Source organism: Eubalaena glacialis, chromosome 4, assembly GCF_028564815.1.
Source record: "Eubalaena glacialis isolate mEubGla1 chromosome 4, mEubGla1.1.hap2.+ XY, whole genome shotgun sequence".
Taxonomy (NCBI): Eukaryota; Metazoa; Chordata; class Mammalia; order Artiodactyla; family Balaenidae; genus Eubalaena; species Eubalaena glacialis.
In genome coordinates, this window is record NC_083719.1 from 60,145,804 (window position 1) to 60,160,236 (window position 14,433).

At 41.2% G+C, this 14,433-nt stretch overlaps 1 protein-coding gene across 1 annotated transcript in view; it reads left to right on the forward strand.

Annotated features, from left to right (window-relative positions):
• The window catches only part of SV2C (synaptic vesicle glycoprotein 2C), a 235,499-nt gene that overhangs the window by 200,937 nt on the left and 20,129 nt on the right, over positions 1-14,433 (forward strand). The window contains exons 5-10 of the mRNA XM_061189374.1: positions 1,825-1,958; positions 2,444-2,533; positions 7,166-7,276; positions 7,728-7,816; positions 10,711-10,869; positions 13,686-13,819. Of these exons, the coding sequence (XP_061045357.1) occupies positions 1,825-1,958; positions 2,444-2,533; positions 7,166-7,276; positions 7,728-7,816; positions 10,711-10,869; positions 13,686-13,819 (717 nt within the window). The remainder of the gene's footprint in view (positions 1-1,824; positions 1,959-2,443; positions 2,534-7,165; positions 7,277-7,727; positions 7,817-10,710; positions 10,870-13,685; positions 13,820-14,433) is intronic.

Consider the following 14,433-nt stretch of genomic DNA (forward strand, 5'->3'; position numbering starts at 1 on the left):
ATAGAAAGGCTGGCTGACATACAACCTCCATCCTTTCAGTGCATGGCTGGGCTTCCTAGGAAATAAGGCAAAGCCCCTAAAATGGAATTAAGCTTTGTGTATTCAGAGAACTTGAAGCAGGTCGGTGGGATGGCCCAAGTGAAGGAGGGGACCCGCAGAAGATGAGCTCAGATACGTAGGTGGGGATCAGTTTCTGTTGGCTCCAGCGCTTTTAAAAAAGAATTCCTTTATATGAAGCTCTTAGATCAAATGTGAAGTGAACAAGGTATGTTTTCTTAGTTCCATCATATGATTTCCTCTGTGTTTTGGATATTTGAGACGTTTGAACTTCTGCTACATAAAACATTGAGAGTAGACATCCCCTCCTAAAGTTTATGTTGTAGTTAATTTAGCATTCCACATAGTCCTCAGGTATTAAATTCCCAGAAAATGCTTATGAATCTAAGATTGATGTAGCATGTTTATATGATGTAGGTGTTTATATGATTTATCAACAAAGTCTGTGTTTGAGTAAGCATAGACATGCGGACATGTGTGGTATAAGATTCTGCCTCAAATCCCGGTGGAGAAGATTCTGGTGTATAACTTCAGCTGTGTGGCCTTGAGGAACTCATGTCACCTCCAGAATCTCACTTGGCTCCTGTGCAAACAGTGAATGATTATACTACTCTCCCAGGGATGGAATGTAGACTATCTGACTTTTGCTCACAGCAGCCTTCTAAATACCAAGCATTGAAAAAATTAGAATTTTGCCTCACATAATTAATCTATGCCTCCATAAATCTCTTCTCTGTTTCCAATTAGATTTGATATGCTTCATTCTTTCTCCTTTAGAATCATGGTGGAATTTTGCTTTCAACCATTTTACATTCATTCAAATATTGGTTTTCTTTTAGTTCTTGAGAGATTTCCATCGGTATCCCATTTGCTTGTTTTCATTATATTATAATAAAAAACTGTTTAGAAATTTAAAATTCTCTTGATCTAGTGTATGGCATGTGCGTGTGGAAGGGTTGGCAAATGCCAGTTCTTAATCATTGCACTGGTCAGCATGCTGGCAGGAAACCAGTGACACCCTCAGAGGGGGTCGCTGAAAAGAGCTACATGGGAACAGTTAAGAGAAACCAGTACAGAATAATAAAGTACCTCGGAGCTAGTAGCAGAAGGGCATCCTGTACCCACTTATGCCTCAAAGGGCAGGGAGAGATAGGGATTGCCAGAACCTGATAAGAGCTGTGGTTTCACGAGAAGCTTCCAGGGAAGAGCACACCCACTGTCAAACCTCCACGCAGCCAGGAGGAGGGGAGAAGGGAAGCAAGGGGAATAAATATCCTGCACCCTGCTGCCACCCTCTGTTCTCCTGCCGGTGCTTCCTTTATTCAAACCCACTGGAAGCTGGTGGGCAAGGGGGCCAGTTGGTATGGTCCATAGAGGGCCATTTCCTGGCACACAGCAGAGACAAGAGTACAGAGTGATCTGGAGGAGCAGACAGAAGATACCCAGCCCAGGGGTCTGCTGGAAAAAGCACTGTCCCAAATTCACTTACCTTGGCCTTTGGAGTTTGGTTGTTCAGAAATACACCGCATCCGTAGGTGCAGACCCCTTTGATTCCAAGCATTTTTCTTCCCAGCACTGCTGTTGGCCGTCTTCAAGCTGAACTGGTCACTGTGGCTAATGCCCATATCAGCTCATTCTTCTGGGGGTGGTAAGATTTGAGTATGAATCAATTTGAGGTATGGACACTCACAGTGACGTGGGGGCCTCGCTGTCCCAGCAGGCAGTCTGGAGAGGGCTCTCCTCACCCCTCCTGTCTTCCTTTTCCAGGATGGAGCTTCAACATGGGGTCCGCCTACGAGTTTCATAGTTGGCGTGTGTTCATCATCGTCTGCGCCCTCCCCTGTGTCTCCTCAGTGGTGGCCCTCACGTTCATGCCTGAAAGCCCACGGTTCTTGTTGGAGGTAACGCTCATCATTACAAATACGCAAAGAAACCGCATACAGTGGAACGAGTCCCTTCTAATTCTAAGAAAGTATGTTTGCCTCTTCGGTGGTACATTTTTCCTTCCTACTACGGAACCATGGAGGGTTTAGTTTCATGGGGTCATGCTTTCGACAACCAGCATGTGAAAAAGCTGCCTCGTGGCCAGAAAGCACTAATGTTCCTCCTCAAGCAAGTCATTTCCCTCAACGAAGAGAATGTGGCTTCTTGTTTTATAAATGAACCTTACTATCCAGAGGTGCTATGTCTAGTTAGAGGCACATCTCTTGAGCTGCTGATGCACTCAAGGATATCCAAGTAGCCTGTGTGTTCCAATGGGACAAACCTAAATGCATTTGCACCGTTAACACCCAATTGGATCTGACAATACCACATGGTTATTGGAAACTCAGGGAGTATGTGTGTTTCACCTCCTGACCCTTCACTGTCTACTCATATTTCTTAGGTTGGAAAACATGATGAAGCCTGGATGATTCTGAAGTTAATTCATGACACAAACATGAGAGCACGGGGTCAGCCTGAGAAAGTCTTCACGGTGAGTACTGCTTCTCAGTGAATCCTCCACACCAGAGGTCGAGAAACCTTTTCTGAAAAGGCCTGGTTGTAAACTGTTCTCACCGCACTAGCCGCTCGTCTTTCATACTTGCCGTTTTACCTATGCCTGCCGCGCTGCTGTTGTATGTACTGTTCCCTCTGCATGGAATGTTCTTCCATCCTCTAGTTACAAAATTTACTCTCAACGGGAAAACTAGTCTAAACTAATGAAAATTGGATGCATGGAATTTTTTGGAAAGAACAATGGTTTTTTTCCCCAGCACCTCCACCAAAATAAAAAAGAACAGTGGTTTTTAAATCCTTTGATATAGGCAGCATAGACAAAAAATGTTTTGTCTAAAATAGGTTTAAAGGGGATATAAGCAAGATCTTCAGTGTCTTATAAATAATATCAATTATAGTTCTTAAATAAGTAAAATAGTTCCTGATTAAACAGTCCCCTGAAATCTTATTTATTCATTTCATTTTTTAATAGGAAATGGATTTTTCATAGTGTGAAGATAGACTTCAGTCTAGCCTCTGTTCAAATTATCACAGATTCTCAATTAATAAAAATTTTTTCTGCAGTGTAATGGAGAAATGAAGATCAATAATGGATGTCCTCCACTGAGGCCCTGGGAGCCTTTGAGTAGGCCCTTCTTTTGAGTAGATTAACAATAAAGGAAGAATTTTTTTTTTTTTTTGGCCGAATCCCACGGCATGCGGGATCTTAGTTCCCTGACCAGAGATCAAACCCGCGCACCCTGCAGTGGAAGCGCGGAGTCTTAACCATTGAACCACCAGGGAAGTCCAAGAATTTTTTTTTTAATAAATTTATTTATTTATTTATTTTAAATTGATTTATTTTATTGATTTATTTTTTTGGCTGTGTTGGGTCTTTGTTGCTATGTGCAGGCTTTCTCTAGTTGTAGTGAGAGGAGGCTACTCTTTGTTGCGGTGCGCGGGCTTCTCATTGCGGTGGCTTCTCTTGTTGCAGAGTACGGGCTCTAGGTGCGCGGGCTTCAGTAGTTGTGGCTCGTGGGCTCTAGAACACAGGCTCAGTAGTTGTGGCTCACGGGCTTAGTTGCTCCGCAGCATGTGGGATCTTCCCGGACCAGGGCTCAAACCCGTGTCTCCTGCATTGGCAGGCGGATTCTTAACCACTGCGTCACCAGGGAAGCCCCAAGAATATTTTTAAATTAAAGGATCATAAGGCAAGACGAATCTTGAGATGTCATTTAGATACTCGGTGTCCCTAACCCTTCTCAGCTAGATGAGGATAAACCCTTTATCCAGGACTTCTGAGAAGGTGTCTCTGTAGGGCCTCATTGCCCTGCTAACCTGCTTTTTCTTCCAGAAGGTCTGAGTTACCAAGTTCACTCATGGTCGTCCACATTAATATTACTGTATAAAGTTTAAGTGGGAATAAGGTGGGAACACTCTAAAAGAATGGGTAATCTCAAAGTCATTTATATGTAACTTTCCAAGTCATTACATGATTCCACCGTGACACATTTGTCTTTTTCCTTGTTATATCTATTGATACAATACAGTGAATTCACATGCCTTCCTTCTCTCCTTTTTAAGCTTTTCTTCCTATGTGCCTACTTTAAATATTGTTTTTCAGGGCTTTATTTGCAGCTAACTTCCCTTTTAACCCTACTCACTCTCCTTAGCTTATCTCAGCTACTTCCTAGATGTCTCTCTCCTAATGGACAAATCTCCTGAGCTCCAGACGTGCATGTTGAAGGGCTTTGTGGCCATACTCCTATGTACCATAGGCCCTTCAAATTCTGAATTTCTAAATCTGAACTTCTCACCTTAAGAGTTTCCAAACCTCTTCCTTGTCCAAAATTCTATCAGCAAGTACCACCAGCACCACCCAGACCAGAACCCTGAAAACTATCCTATTTCTTTCTTTCCTTTATCTCCAGTATGTCCAAGAAATCACTGTGTCCTATTATCCTCCATCCTAAATATCTCTCATTATTGTCTCTTACCTTTCCACCCTTCCTGCCACTGATTTGGTTCAGCCCTCCTTACTCACTGCCCTCTGCCCTTGCACTATTCTTCAGGAATAGCAAATGCTATGTAGTTTCCAGTACACTCTTTTCTCTCACACCTCTGGACATTTACACGTGATATTCCTCCCACTTGGAATTCCCTTCAAGTAGTTGACACACATGGCAAATGACATACTTTCCCATAAGCTCCAACTCAAATTCCACAGTCCATGAAGGCTTTTCTCTCACTCTCAGGTCAACTTAGGTGTTCTGTACAATATGTCTCTCCCATCTGATATAGATTTCCATTAGAGTACTTTCTAATTTGTATGGTAATTGCTTGGACGGTGTGATGTTTTATGTTTGCACCTCCAGGGTCTAGTGCCAGGCCTGGCTCCCCATGGGTGCCAATGAAAGAATGCACAAACACTGATGAGTGGAGAAGAAGCCTCCCAAAAGTAATATGTCAAGTCAGAATGGCTATCATCAAAAAGAATACAAATAACAAATGTTGGCGAGGATGTGGAGAAAAGGGAACCCTCGTACACTGCTGGTAGGAATGTAAATTGGTGTAGCCGATGTAGAAAATAGTATGGAGTTACCTCAAAAAACTAAAAATAGAACTACCATATGATCCAGCAATTCCACTACTGGGTATATATCCAAAAAAACCAAACACACTAATTTGAAAAGATACATACACCCCAGTGTTTATAGCAGCATTATTTACAATTGCCAAGGTATGGAAGAAACCTAAGTGTCCATCAACAAATGAATGGATAAAGAAGATGTGGTATGTATATATAATGGAATATTACTCAGCCATAAAAAAGAATGAAATTTTGCCATTTGCAGCAACATGGATGGACTTGGAGGGCATTATGCTAAGTGAAATAAGTCAGAGAAAGACAAATACTGTATGATATCACTTATATGTGGAATCTAAAAAATACAACAAGCTATTGAATATAGCAAAACAGAAACAGACTCACAGCTACAGAGAACAAACTAGTGGTTACCAGTGGGGAGAGTTAAAGGAGGAGGGGCAGTATAGGGGTAGGAGAAAGAAAAAGGTTATTATGGGATTATATGAAATCATTTGTGTGAAACTTTTGAAAATTGTAAAGCACTATAGAATTTAATGAATCTTTCATTCAATACAAAAAAAAAAAGAAGAATAAGAAGAAGAATACCCCTGTGATTTAAAAAAAGGAATTCTGGAATATCACAAAATAATGCCTACATGGATGATTTGGAGCTGACTCTATTTGGAACCCCAGACATTAACTCAGACATTATTGTCATAAATATGGACATCTTTGTTTACATAGGCATGAAGAGGCTACTGCCCACCTGGTGTAATTTGAAAGATCCCAAGGGTCCCCAAATCACCTCTGTCAGAAGCCAGTCTTGGCACCTGGAGTCTCATGATAGAAGTGCTCCTTTGGATGTTGGCAGACTCTCCAGAAAGATCTGTTCAGAAGTTATCCCTGTCAGGGATAACATGTGTACACATTCCTGTGTCCTCTCTCAGGTGTATCAAAAGCAGGTAGATGTTGACTAACGGGGTCAGATGGGGCAGGTCCTCAAAGGAACCATGCTTTTTTTTTTTTCTCTCTCTCTTTTCAGGCTTCATTCTCTGTGTTGGAAGCATTGCTTCTCCTGACTCTTCGTTCTTTTCCTTAGCAAAAGGAGGCTAGTTTAAGTCATGGATACAGCTTCAGGCTGATCCTCCATCATTTCTTCCCCTTCTAACCTTGAAGAGTCCGTGTTGAGGCTTGTAATTGAAACTCATTCACTGGACCTCACCTCATGGTCACCTGCGGGTACTTGCTGACCAGGCAGTGTCAGGGGCTGTGGGAGAAGGAAGCAAGGGTCACAGGGATGCTCTAAGAATGGAAGTTTGATGGGAAAGCTTTAAGAACTATGTTTAGGGGCCAAATTCATCAAATAAGTAGATTCCAAAGAAAAGTGTGTTCAATCATTTTAGTCTAAGCAAAGTAATTCTTAATCCAGAAGTGAATCTATCTGGATGTTTACTCTGCTAATGTATGCCTTTTTAAAAAAATTTATTTTATTGAAGTACAGTTGATTTACAATCTTGTGTTACTTTCTACCGTACAGCAAAGTGATTCAGTTATACATGTATATTCATTCTTTTTCATATTCTTTTCCATTACAGTTTATCACAGGATATTGAATATAGTTCCCTGTGCTATACAGTAGGAGCTTGTTGTTTATCCATTCTCTATATAATAGTTTGCTTCTACTAATCCCAAAATCCCAATCCATGCCTCCCCAACCCCCTAATGTGTGCCTTTTTACTAGTGATTCAGAGAAGGGTATTTTGTTTTCATATTATTCCATTACTACTTACTCTTCCCCCTCTTCTTTATGGTATTCCCTCCCATTTGTTCTTTTTTTTCCCTGTTCATTCTTTATTCAGTTTTTTGAGTCTGTGTACTTGCACCAGTGGTCTTATATATGTATGGATACCTGCTTGTGTATCAAATACCTGCTTCCTTTTTGCTGGAGTCAGCTTTCACTCCTTTAAAAACAAATTGTAAGCCTGGACTCCACCAACTTCAGAGAAGAGAACTCAACACTTTGCCTTCTGTTGCTCGTTACAGGTAAACAGAATCAAAACCCCAAGACAAATAGATGAGCTGATCGAAATCGAGAGTGACACAGGAACATGGTACAGGAGGTGTTTTGTTCGGATCCGCACAGAACTGTATGGGGTAAGTAACAAGCCCGTCCTGACTTGCTGGCCAACTTGGTACTTGAGGTTAGTCAGAAACAGGATTGACTGAATCTGTCCCATGAATGGGGTTCTTCCCCCTTCTGCCCAGGACACCCGATTCCTAGAGTAGGACCAGGTAATAGGATCCCCTTGGGATTAGCGGGGTTACCAAGACATTCCCTCTTTGGGGAGGGAAGGTATTAGGCAAGGAGTCCTGGCAGTGATGGGGTACACTGATGTCTTGAGTTACTTTGTCCATTGGAAGCTGATAAATAAAAATTCCAGAAACCAAAAATTTGGTTTCCTATAGCCTTTAGCTGTTACATTGTAAGTTCAAATGAATCCAGCCCAAAGAAAACTCAACATTTTTTATAATTTGTTGGAGGGGGTTGGGAAATGCGGTTGACTAGGTAACTGCCTAAGGAAACTAACTCTCTAATATTTCACAGATTTGGTTGACTTTTATGAGCTGTTTCACCTACCCAGTCAAGGACAATACCATAAAGCTTACGATTGTTTGGTTCACGCTGTCCTTTGGGTAAGTGATACCTAAATTCTTGGTGAGTGAAATCTTTAAATTTCCACAGTGTAACTCCCAACCACGCTGCTTTTTTTCTTATACTGTTTGATGCTGTTAACCTCTACGAAAGAATTTTTTTTTTCATTTTCCATTTGCTGGCAATTACAGTTTTTATCACCCAGTCATTTAATTTATGCTGTCATAAAGCGGGGGTGGCAAAACCAACAGTGTCTGGAAAGTTCGATAAGCCCGTGAATGGTTGCCCCCATGATTTCTCCACCCTCTTCTCCTCACTGGCGCGGCCCCAGCCCACCGGCCTCTTTGCTCTTCCTCAAATGTGTCAGAACTTTCTTGAACATGTTCCATCTCGGGCCTTAGTCCTGCCCCCAGACATGGCCTGGATCATTTCCTCTCCTCCTTTGGGTCTTTCCTGGTGTGTCACCTTCTCAATGATACCTCCCGAAGCACCTTTTTAAAAACTGCAGCCCCTCAGTACTCCCGGTCCCCTTCTCAGCTTTATTATTCCCCATCGTACCTTCTATCATCTTCTAATAGACAAAAAGCTTTTCCATTCTTTAAAGAATAAAGAAAGCTCTGTCTTCCTCCTCTGGAAGCTCCGTGAGAACAGGGATTTTAAACTGTTTTGCTCACGGATATATGGCCCTGGCACATAATAAGTGCTCAATAAATTGTTGTCATCGAATGAATAAAACCACCATCTATGTGTTCTAAGAAAAGAGGAGGTAGGGAGAACATTTCAGAATTTTAGTTGCAAATGGTTGACATACTCACTTTAGAATATGTGTATACAACTCGATTTTTGCCTAATTTATTGTTTTTTAAAGGCAGGTAGATAATACCCTACACTTTCAGGTCAGTAGGCTCTGGTAGAGCCCAATATTTATGCTGCAAGTTCCATGTCTTAACATCCCTAAATGAAAACCAGTGAGTGATGGCAGATGACTAGCCTTTCCCAGTGCTGTGAGTTGTAGTAAAGGGAGAGACCAGGAAGGTAGGGGTTGTTCTACTGTGTGACTTGGGGACACTACCAAGTTTTAGTTCCTTATTTCTAAATTGACAGGGTTGACTTAGAACATGTAAAGTAACTCCCACTCAAGTTCTAAAAAAACCATTGATCTATGAAGGAAGAGAGGGCTGAAAATTAACGAGTATTAAATGCCTACTATGGGGCTTCCCTCATGGCACAGTGGTTAAGAATCCACCTGCCAATGCAGGGGACACATGTTCGAGCCCTGGTCCGGGAAGATCCCACATGCTGCGGAGCAACTAAGCCCGTGCACCACAACTACTGAGCCTGCGCTCTAGAGCCCGTGAGCCACAACTACTGAGCCCACGCGCCTAGAGCCCATGCTCTGCAACAAGAGAAGCCACCGCAATGAGAAGCCCGCGCACCGCAACGAAGAGTAGTCCCCGCTCGACTCAACTAGAGAAAGCCCACGCACAGCAACGAAGATCCAACGCAGCCCCAACGCAGCCAAAAATAAATAAATAAAATAAATAAATGTATAAAAAAAAACAAACAGCTTTGTCTTTTGAGCACTCGCTATGTGCTAGGTACTTGGCATTCCATTTAATCCAAGCAACTACCCAGGAAGGTGGGTACTATCATCATTCCGATATTAGAGATGGGGGGATAACTGAGGCTTTTATAACTTGCCCAAGATCACACAGCTGGTAAGTGGCAAGGCCAGGATTCAAACCTAGCATGTCTACCTGCAAAGTTATGCTCATAACCACTTCTTTCCCTGTATAGCTCAGTGTAACTAGGGATAAGCTAGAGCAGTGGTTCTCAGACTTGAGTGTGCATCAGAAGAGTTACACGAAGGACTCCATCCCACAGTTTCTGATTCAGCAGGTCTGGATGAGGCCTGAGAGTCTGCATTTCTAACAAGTTCCCTGGTGATGTTGATGCTGCTGGCCCAGGGACCCTGCTTTGGGTGGGAACCACCAGTTTAGAGCAGCATTGTCTGGTAAAAATATGATGTCAGCCACATGTGTCATTTTAAATGTTCTGGCAGCCACACTTAAAGAAAAAAAAAAGAAAAGGAAACAGGTGAAACAAAATTTAATAACATTTTATTTTACTCATTTTGTCCAAAATATTATCATTCTGACATTTAATCAATATGAAATGATTAGCAACTTTATTTTACATTTTTTTCCCATAAGTATTCAAATCTGGTGTTTCATACTCATGGCACATCTCATTCAGACTGGTCACATTTAACTGCTCAGTAGCCACATGTGGTTAGTGGCTGCTGTTATGAAGATCATAGCAGTATGACTGAGCTGTAAGCTGTTAGAATAACACACTAGAGGCAAGAGGCAGAAAGTGGGCAGTAACCTGGCTTTTCCAATGAATAACTTAAATGGCCTTTTTCCCAGCCTTGAACTTCTTTGAGCGTGGGCTCTGCCCCCAGGCTAGCAGTACCATAGTAGTGTAGGAACCAAGAAAGATTGTCCATTAATAAAGAGGTCATTCTTTAAGGGCCCTCACAGTCTGGGGACCCCAGGAGTTTGTAGCTCCAGACTAGGAGATGGGGTTCTTCAGTGCAGCCTAGGGGGATGAGAAAAACATCAGGGCCAGGATGCCACGTGCTGGTGTAGGATGGGGTTCTTATGCATGTCTCTTCCCAAAGGAAGGGTTCAGGAATTACAGACCTGGGGTTCTCCAGGGAAACCCAGGCTATCCCTCTAGCGTGATTGTTGCAGACTTGTGATGAGGAGGGGCCAGTGAGATTACTGTTTGATGGTTCATAATGCTACAGGGGGCGGGTCCTAATCAGCAGTGCTTCTCCAGAAACCACTACCTCTCTGAAAATGACAGGGAGATGGTCATGGCCGCTAGGGTGTCGGCACCTTTACAAACTCACATTTCTTTGTCTTTGCAGGTACTACGGATTATCCATTTGGTTCCCTGATGTCATTAAACATCTGCAGTCGAATGTGTTGAAAGATGTAGATGACCCGACAGGAAAATTTTCAAATTTAACTACTAACTTTACGACGGCAAATAAGATTGTTACTGGACTGGAATGGGACAATGGCAGGTCCAGAAACTTTTAAATCATTTCATTTCCTACCTGGTCTCAAAAATGTATTTCTTATTAGCCTTCACGGCACTAAAATATGAATAGTTTTTTTTAGTTTGTACATGTAGTCATTTTCAGACTGAATTTAAATACTTCCAAATGGCCTTTAAAGAAAAGGTACACGTATATCAGTTATCAGTTATAACTACTTCTGAAACTGAGCTGCTTCATATTTATAAAGAAATGGGATTGACTGGTGTGAAAAGAAAATTCAGAGAGGCCTTGGAAAGCAAGCAAAATAAGTTATGCAAGAGAAGAGTGAAGATTATGAGAAAATAAGATAGGTTATAGCATTATTTAACTCAGAGAGGAAACCTGACCTGTAATCTCATGCCTGTTTTCTGTCTCTGGAAAAGAGGACCACTTTTCAGATTTCCTTCCTTCTCCACTATGCTGAATCAAGAATTGGGGTTAAGTTGTATCAGGAAAAGTTTCAATTAGAAAATAGGAATGATTCCCCAAAGTTAAGAGCTTTGAAAATATGGAATAAGTTAGCAAAGGACATTTTTGAGTATGGAGTCTGAAACGCCTCTTGATGAGGAGAGAGAAGTGACTCCAAAGGTGGTTGTGGTTTATTTTTTCAGAGAGGGAAAGGGGTAGACAGGGTCCTCATTTCTACCCATTATTTGTTATCTGAGCAAATAATTGCTGGTATGAGTTCCTGTTGGTTTACATCATTCTTAGGAAATTCTCCCAGTTTCAAAATTGAACTCTAAAAAAATAAATGATCAAAGTTTCCCTGGGCAAAAACTAGTTTGGAAAGATGAAAAATAATTCTGTGGGATGCTTATGATTTGTGTAATGAAAAGGAGAGTTACCAACCCGGAGATAATTGTTTGGATCAGCAATTCAGTGAGAGGCCTAATCCATATAGGATGACCTTCACTCTCCCACAGAAAATAGTGACTTGAATCTGTACTTGCTTCTCCGCAGAAACCTTAGAGTCAAGTGCTCTATAATTCTAGCATGAAAATAGACTTAATTACTTAAAAGTTATTGTTACTCCATTAGAAATTTCTAATATGTTTGTGCCTCTGACAATCATATTTCTAATAAAAAGTTCTAAGCTGGATATTCAGTCATCACGGAGAAATTTTTTACTTTGGCAATGTAATGATTAATAGTTTTAATAGTATTAAAATCCTTCTAAAACATATACGTTTATTTTAGAAGGCGATAGAAATTGGTTTTTTTTGTCTTTCAGGGAAATTTGAAATACCACTAGCTAACTCATTTTTTTAAAATAGTTTTCCTCTTCAGCATTCTAAAGTGGCGATTCTTTATATACTGATAAGGAATGACCTCCGAAGTAGACTCTGAGGAGAACAAAGCAAGGTGTAGAATAGTGTCCTGTTTGCTAGCACTCTGTATACAGAATGCTTCTGGAAGAGCATACGAGAAACTGACAATAGTGGTTATCCCTGGGAAAAAGAACTAGGTGGCTTGAGGATGGGAGACAAAAGACTTACCTTTTCCTTTTTCAACATTTTGAATTTTGCACCATGTGTACTCTGTGCATATAGTATCCATTAAAAAAAAAATTGTTTCCCCTTTCTAAATTCAGTTTCACTTCAGAAAATTAGTGATTTTCTTAAAATGTGCCATTCTTTACCCTCCTTTAGTAGATAGATTTATGGCTTAGATGGTTTTACTCTGGACTCCTAGAGTAAGGGTTGAAATAAGATTGTTTTTTGAGGAGGTTGGTCTCATAGGCGCTTAGTGCATTTTGAGCGGACAAATGCAGTCCGACATTAGGGTGAGTATGATTTTCAAGGTACTCGATAGTGAATTGCTTTTAAGTCAGCTCACTTGCCTAGGAGGATCAGTCCCTTTCTGCTCTCATAAGAGTGGTATTTGGTGTAATAACTTCTTCCCCAGGTGAATAAGCATTTTCCTCTCGGTGACTGGCTAAGTATACATTCATAGTCTCTTAATAAATTACCGAGACACAATGATGAATATGTATCCATGTCTCCCAAGAGTCCTTATCAACACTGACTATCTGAGCCATAGACTCTTCTAAGATGTTAGGATCATTGTGACTATTATCATCTCCCCCTTCCCCTTCACATCACCCAAAAATGGATCTGAGCAAGTTTCATCATTCTACGCATTTCCAAAAATAAGCAGGGCTATGGTCGTTCTACTTGGTACCTCTTAGCGATGAGAAAAAAAATATTCTTGGAAATGACTGTAAGCTATGAGTTTCTTGACCCCCAAGACAATCATTTCTCACATAAATGATTCTCCCATCCTCTCTTCAAGATAATTGGAAGTGCCTACACTAGAATGAAGAAGCTTTGGGTTTTTAGCTTGGGAAATAGACTTTCATTAAAAGTGAGCATGGAAGCACATCCTCAAGTTAGAGCTATTAACCCCAAATAGAGAATTTTCAAATAAAGGCATGTGTGAAGGAACAAGAGGATAAGGTTGAAAAATAAAGAATCAATAGCCACAGGTAATCTCCAAACTCAATACCTTCAACTATATACCCTACAAAAACTTTTACCAACATTGCCAAAAGCTAAATGAAGTTATTTTGAATGCCATCTCTTCTTCTGGTAGAAAGTAATATTGGTGAGCAATGAGATAGCCAAAGGACAGGCCGCCTGAGGAAAAAGGGGAAAAGCTAGGAGCTTAGAAAATCCAGAAGCCAATGTCCTTTATAATTAAGAGAGTCCATAGTGGGACCTCACATCTCTAAATCTGTTTGACTTAGCTTTCAACTCTGATAGACACAATCATCAATATGAATCTTTTTGTGTGTTGGGCAGATTCGAAGGGATCAGTCTCAAATCCATAACTTTCAAAGATTCGGTTTTTAAGAACTGCACCTTTGAGGATGTGACTTCAGTCAACACCTACTTCAAGAACTGCATGTTTATTAATACTGTTTTTAACAACACAGGTAGGTGTGCCACTTAACCCTGCCTGGGGCCTCTTCACAGGCCCTAGTTCTTGGCAGAATCGTGATACTCATTTGGTGATAGGCGTGGGCATAGGCTTAAGGGGGAAGTGAAGGTTGAAGTACAAATGAACGGACTCCCTCCATCAGGTCGGATCAAAGTTGAGCTTGTATTGACTGTCTTTGTCACATTTAATGCAGCTGGAGCTTGCTGAGTTCAGAGTTGGAAATACAAAATCCTCTGGTGAATAATTTTTAAAGCAAAGAATTAACCTGTGGTTTGTTTGTTTTGATAATCCTGATTTCAAAATCTGGTGTTAGCTTAAGTGAGCATGCCTGAACTACAAATCTGCAGAGATGGACGAAACATGCTCAGTCGGATACAGTCTTTTAGTCCAGTCCATTTAATGGAGCCTGGAAAACTCCCCAGGGAAAAAGAGGAAGGGCAACAAACATTGATTGAACACCTACTATGTGCTGGTTCCTACCTCAGGTTATTAGACACTCATTATCTTGTTTAATTTTCACAATAGCTGAGGCTTAGAACGATGCAGTAATTTGGCCACAGTTGTAGAACGAGGAACAGCTGCCATTGGAGCCCAGGCTCATCTGATTGC